The 5,437-nt window shown below is 33.3% G+C and overlaps 1 protein-coding gene across 1 annotated transcript; it reads left to right on the plus strand.

Moving 5' to 3' along the window:
- The first annotated feature begins 703 nt into the window (after nt 1-703).
- On the plus strand, nt 704-3,640 carry LOC139855097 (uncharacterized). Its single transcript, XM_071844346.1, has 3 exons — nt 704-871; nt 2,006-2,123; nt 3,146-3,640. Exons 1-3 carry the CDS (start codon nt 704-706, stop codon nt 3,565-3,567), a joined length of 708 nt encoding a protein of 235 aa, XP_071700447.1. The 3' UTR covers nt 3,568-3,640.
- The last annotated feature ends 1,797 nt before the right edge of the window (nt 3,641-5,437 follow it).

Genomic DNA, 5,437 nt, shown 5'->3' on the forward strand with positions numbered 1-5,437 from the left:
TCTGGTGAATTTGGTCATGAGAGGGGGGAATTCAAGCTAATTAAAAAGACAAATGTTGGATTCTAATGCCCCGTTTAAAAAGGCAAATGTGTTTTTCATGTTAATTATTTTCATAAGAACTAATGATCTTTGGTGATGGTTATCCATGTGTAAAAACTTAGATTTCATTATCAATATGTTTTTATGTATAAAGCTACTTATGTATAAATTTACTTTACTTAAATCATCACATTTTCTGTAACACTCATACAATAGTGCCTGCAAAATCGCGGACCTTAATATGAATTTATAAAGCATGTTTAGATTTGCATTTATAAGTTTATTTGTTATCATTTGCTCAACAACTATATAACAATATTTTATGATTGTGTCCGTTACTAAAAATCACGCAAATAATATAATGTTTCACATTAAGTACTTTATAACTAATACTTGCTTGGTCCCATAAAGTAGCCCCACGAATTCGCGGGAAATAAGCTAGTTTATATAATAACAAAAATAATATTATTTCTTTTGCATTGTTTATATTATTATCATATATGTTAGAAATCATCTATTAATATAACTATCACCCCAACCCAACACCTAATTCAATTTCTCCCAACTTCCATATGTTATTCTTGTTCAACAAAACAATACTATCCATCTCAAAATCTTGATTATACTCCTTTCTCAAACATAAGTATATTTTCTCCTTATTCTAATGAGTATTAAGCATCTACATGAGTTGCTTCAAGAAGATCAAGAGCCATTTCACATCATCGATTTCATCGCGAACCACCGTTATCAACTCAAATCCTCAACCACCACCACCATCGACACCACTGTGTTCCTCCACGTCCCTGCCATGCTACGTGATGCCGCCATGAGGGTACAACAACAATCTTCTACAAAGAATAGCGGATTATTTCAATCATTTTTCAAACTATTAAAGCATAAAACCACACAACATACTCACCATGTAACGAATTACTACCCTAGCGAAAAATTTCATAGAACCAAGATGGTAAGTCACAACTTTAGAGGGCCGAATGTCAAGGGAAGTGATCATGAATCACGGTTTCCTCATTCATATAAATATAATGATCGTAATCGGGTTAGTAGTGAAGAGTGGTCCGAGAAGTTATCTGAATCGGAGACCACGTGTAGTCCTTCGAGCCCTTTTCGGTTTTGTTTACTTAAAACTCCATCCCCCTGCAGCCGGACACCGGATTTTTTGTCGCCGATGATGTCTCCTAACTGGTTTATATATATATATATATATATATATATATATATATATATGTATATGTCTCCTAAACACCCTTATTCGAAATATCACTATTACTCAATCTTAAAAAGCAAATTGATGTTCATTGTTATTACTATTACTTTACTATATATATTAATTAAAAGTAATTACAAAATTCAATGGATTCTTTGTAATCTTTTTGTCTAGCTCCTTGTAAGAATTGTTCCAATGATATTCTTCTGACATTCTAAAATAAAATTTTGTATTAAAAATTTAAAACTATTACTAGTGAAATTTTGGCTTGAAACGAGAATATGTAAATTAAACTTAATGGAGTCTTGTCAACCAATACTATTGATAAATCAAACACCATGTCATTCTGAATGACCTTATCTAAACATCCATTAATGGGAATGGGGTTACTTGTGTCATATTATCAAAAATAGTAGTAATGGTGAAGGGCCTATAATTGATTTATTGCTGATGACAACCCTGCAACCACAATATCTTGTCTAACGTACATGAAGATTTAATTCCTATAATAAGAGGACAAACCACTTTGCATGTTAAATTTTCTACAGAAAGAAAAAAGTCAAAGGTCAAACCTAATTCAACCCATTAATTAAATATTTTTCATTTTTCTTACATTTCCATTTGGTATCTAGTCTACGCCCAATAATTAGTCATCTTTCCCACATAAATTTCAAAACATAATAGATATGTTCATATGTTTGTTAAAGAAATATAAAAGTTCAATACTTTTGAATTTTACAGGATAAAGATAAGCAATCTCAAGAAATCAGTGTTGATGATGATGAACAATGTAGTCCAATATCAGTGCTCGACCCTTCACACAAGGACGATTTTGAAAGAAGTTACTCGAGTATACAAAGTAGGTGACAAATTAAGCGTCCTTTAAAGATTAATTAATAAATAGATGATTGATAATGATAATGATTAATCTGTTTTCATCTCAATAATTGTGTTTTTTTGCATCTGAGACGTCCGACATGATATATTTTAAAGAAAGTTAGCTAGTGATGATAACATCTAAATATAGAAAGTTAGTGATATACTGTAGGACTTATGTAGGCCAGTTTATACAAGTGGGATGGTCATAATCAAAGGGTTATGAATTTAAATTAGGGTTAAAGTCAAAAATAGGCTACAAACTTACACAAATGTACCGATGTCGCCCACAAACTCATTTCCGTCCTACTGTCGCCTACAAACTTTCAAAAAGTGTACTGATGTAAACAAAAACTTTCAAAAAGTGTACTGATGTAAACAAAAACTTTCAAAAAGTGTACCAATGTAAACAAAAATGACTTGTTACCGGCTAAACTGGTTAAAATCAACACGTGTCGTTCGTGGATTGTATCTTAATTCTTTTTTTTAAACAAAAAAAAAATTATCTTGTCAAAATTAGTATGTAACAGGTAAAAACTATAAAATATTGATATTAGCACATTTTTTGAAAGTTTGTAGGCGACAGTAGGACGGAAATGAGTTTGTGAGCAACATCGGTACATTTATGTAAGTTTGTAGCCTATTTTTTGCTTTAAACCTTTAAATTAATCATTAATATATAATACTCATGATGATACGCAAATAATTTGTGGGATCCATTTATATGTCCATTTGTACAAGTCTTTATTAAGATATTCTCATAGTGTTCTATACATTAATTTATGATAGTCGACTTTTTAAAATATTCCTTTGTGACTTGTCTTGTACATTACTGATAATGCAACAAAGGTTAGACTAATAGTGATTCGTGCTTTTTTTATAGATCTCTAATAATACAATAGAAAATATGTTTAGCGGTATACGAAGAAAAATATAGTCTATCAGCCATATATACGGAGTGTGATCATTAATGTTTGATAATGCGTATTTGTGTATAAATTGTAGGAACAAAAGATCAACTTCTTGAAACACTTCTTAGATTCGAGAGGCTTGTGGAGTTAGATCCAATTGTACTTGAAAGGCATTTGCTAGAACAATGTTACAAGGAGGAACACGATTTAGGCGTTGAAAAGTCCCCATCACATGTCAAAAGACTTGCGTTGGATATCACCGTAGAGGAAAAGATTAAAGAAGAACAAGTAGGACGTGAAATAGTTGTGAGGCGCGTTTGTGGGAGGTTGAATTCATGGAATATGGTGAAATCAAAAGCGATTGGTACGATTGTAGAATTTGAATTTCGAAGTGAAAATGGTGAAGAGTGGAAAAGGTGTGATGGGGAGCTGAATGTAAGGGAGATTGGGATGCATATAGATGTTGCAATCTTTGAGGAATTGTTGCAAGAATTTGTTACTTCTTTTGGAGAGTGACTAGCCTTTAGTGGCTAAGTGTAAACTGTTGTGCAAACCCATCTCATACCTAGAATTATGTGTGGAGTTATATATATTGCCCAAGAGACAATGTTTGTCAAAAGAATATGACATTCATATTTTTTTGACTTCTTGGTGCATTATTGTAAATCTCTAGTGCTAATAGTTATGTACGTTAATTCAATTATTAAATGACAAACTTTATTCTAATCGTACTTTGACTATTGGACGTTTGTTTGAGTTATGTTAATGTTTAACCAATAGTTAAACTGACTCATTGTCGACCGACAGTTGGAGTCTGTCAATCGACAAAAGCCTCGGTCGGTAGACAGAGTAAGTCGGTGCTAGTTGACTATCAGTCAACATAACAGGTCGGTCGAAAGACAGACGGAGTCTGTCGACTGACTGACAATACATATACTATAAATATAGGTTACTGGTTACATTGTTGAGTTACACACCTTACACATACACTAGCCGCATATTGTCATCTCTAATTAGTCCCAAACATTACCCAACATGAATACCAACTCTATGTGCCGTTCTAATCTCTTGTAGATTTATTCTATGATTTTGAAAGTTCGTGTTTATTCGATTAAGCTTTGTATAGTGTTTTTCACCTCTAAATTAAATATACGTTTGATCTAGGATAACTAATAGCGTCTACATGACTTGTTATTTTGTATATATAATTGGCACTTTTTTCTCCGTTGATCCATGTATTATACCCCTTATTGCTAACAGCGTCTTTCGGGGATTTTTTACCTTTAGCATCCTTTGTTTATGAAAAAATTTACAATCAGCATCCCTCCGTCAAACTGTCGTTAAAAAATTCCGTTAAGTCGTCTTGACTTGTGCATTTGGGTAAATTCGTTTATTTACCTTCTTCTTCATCAGCTTGCTCAAATTGTTTTTTCCAAAAATTACAAACCTTAATTTTTTTAAGAAAAATAAACAAAACCTAAATAACACAAACCTATTCCATAAACAATTCCAAACCTATTCCCTAATTTTGCCACCGTATATGTTTTTTTATCTTGTATTCGGAGAAAAAAATCGATAATAACAATTCATAAAGCTCTAGATGATGCATTGTGTATGTATGGCAAGTGAAAAGCTATGTTGGCTCGGGCGAAATCTAAGGATGGACGGGTTAATACTGAGGGCACAAAGGCCCAGGCGAGTGATAGTGGGCCTACGAGAGTTGTAAATGTTGGCTTGGGAGTTTTGAATTCGGTTGATCGTAACAGGGAGGAGTCTTCAGAGTTGAGGCCTAAAGGAGATGGCGTTGGTACGTTGTCAGGTAAAGAGACTAATTTTTTCGATGAGGCGAGGAAAGATATTTGGGTTGAAGGTAAAGTGCTTAGTTCAAGGACGGCGCCTACGCCAAAGAAAAGACAAAAAAGAAAGCCTGAGGTTCATGGTGAGGAGTTGAGAAAGTTTAATATTGATGTGATTTGAAGCTTTGATGTGTGAGCGTTTGGGGGTGTTCTTCTTTTTATCATTTTATGTTTTTTATTATCGGTCGTTTTTCTTTCTTGTTACGTTTTTGTATCGTGAGAAGTTTATGGTTATCTTGATTTAGTTGGTGCTTCTCTTGGTTAGTGCTAGGTTTCGGTCTAGTTTTTGTGATTGTGCTTGTAGTTTGTGTTGTTTCTTCATTGGACGGCTTTGTTGTTAGTGACACTTTTTTCAGCTTGTTTAATGTCTTCACACCTAAACAATTTTACCACCATCCAACAATTCAACCTCCACTTTTGAGTGTTAAAATCATGAATCCCATCATGTAAGCTGAAAAAAGTGTCACTAAAAACTGTTAATAGACTTGCACGGATTTTGCAGATTTTGGAATGCGTGAATGTCGTGACCC

This window comes from Rutidosis leptorrhynchoides, chromosome 6 (assembly GCF_046630445.1).
Source record: "Rutidosis leptorrhynchoides isolate AG116_Rl617_1_P2 chromosome 6, CSIRO_AGI_Rlap_v1, whole genome shotgun sequence".
Classification (NCBI taxonomy): domain Eukaryota; kingdom Viridiplantae; phylum Streptophyta; class Magnoliopsida; order Asterales; family Asteraceae; genus Rutidosis; species Rutidosis leptorrhynchoides.